The following is a 702-nucleotide window of genomic DNA, read 5'->3' as shown; positions in this document are numbered from 1 at the left end:
ACCTTCCCGGACGGCCAAGTGTTCGACCTCCAGTTCGTCGCCGACGCCAACGGTTACCAGCCTCAGTCGCCCTACTTGCCTGTGGCTCCTGCCTTCCCCCACCCCATTCCCGCCCACGCCCTCGAGCAGATCGAGCGAGGTCGTCTTGAGCATGAAGCTCGCGCCCGCGGAGAACTTGCGTGAGTCGTCCAGCCACGGTCACTCCGCTCCTTCACAACTCTACGGCCGACCTTAGTAGATTATTTAATGAACGAGTTCTCAGTCGTTTCTTAATTTTCTTCTGTCATTCCTTGTTGAGTATATCTTGCTGCTGTACCATTACAGGATGAGTGTTTGTTATTCTTTGTGATTTATCTTATTTATTTGCGAATAAATTTTGATCCTTTACAACTTTTTTTTTTCTCTGTGTTAGGATTTCCATGTATTGCTATAGTCGAGGCTGTGTTCAATTTAAAGTTGTTTAGTTATAAAACAAAGTGTTCTGTGTGAATTTAGACATGAATACAAATGTAGATAATTACATTTCTCTCTCGTGGGTTATTCTGATCGAATAATGATTTCTATGATTACTATTTGATATAAAAACATGAAGTAGATTAATGAATAATATAAATCCCTTTCAGACGTTTTCTTTTTTCACGGTCCGCCGTGTTCTCAAATATAGACATTTCCCTCACCTGACAACAGTTTCTATACCACCCT

General features: G+C 42.2%; 1 protein-coding gene across 1 annotated transcript in view; it reads left to right on the top strand.

The window, feature by feature from the left end:
- The window catches only part of LOC119576540 (cuticle protein AM1199-like), an 809-nt gene extending 626 nt beyond the window's left edge, over positions 1-183 (top strand). The window contains exon 3 of the mRNA XM_037924220.1: positions 1-183. This exon is cut by the window's left edge and continues 4 nt beyond it. Coding sequence (XP_037780148.1) covers positions 1-183 — 183 coding nt within the window.
- The last annotated feature ends 519 nt before the right edge of the window (positions 184-702 follow it).

Source organism: Penaeus monodon, chromosome 9, assembly GCF_015228065.2.
Source record: "Penaeus monodon isolate SGIC_2016 chromosome 9, NSTDA_Pmon_1, whole genome shotgun sequence".
NCBI lineage: Eukaryota > Metazoa > Arthropoda > Malacostraca > Decapoda > Penaeidae > Penaeus > Penaeus monodon.
The sequence above is the reverse complement of the archived record's forward strand: the minus strand, read 5'-3'. Positions and strand labels throughout refer to the sequence as shown.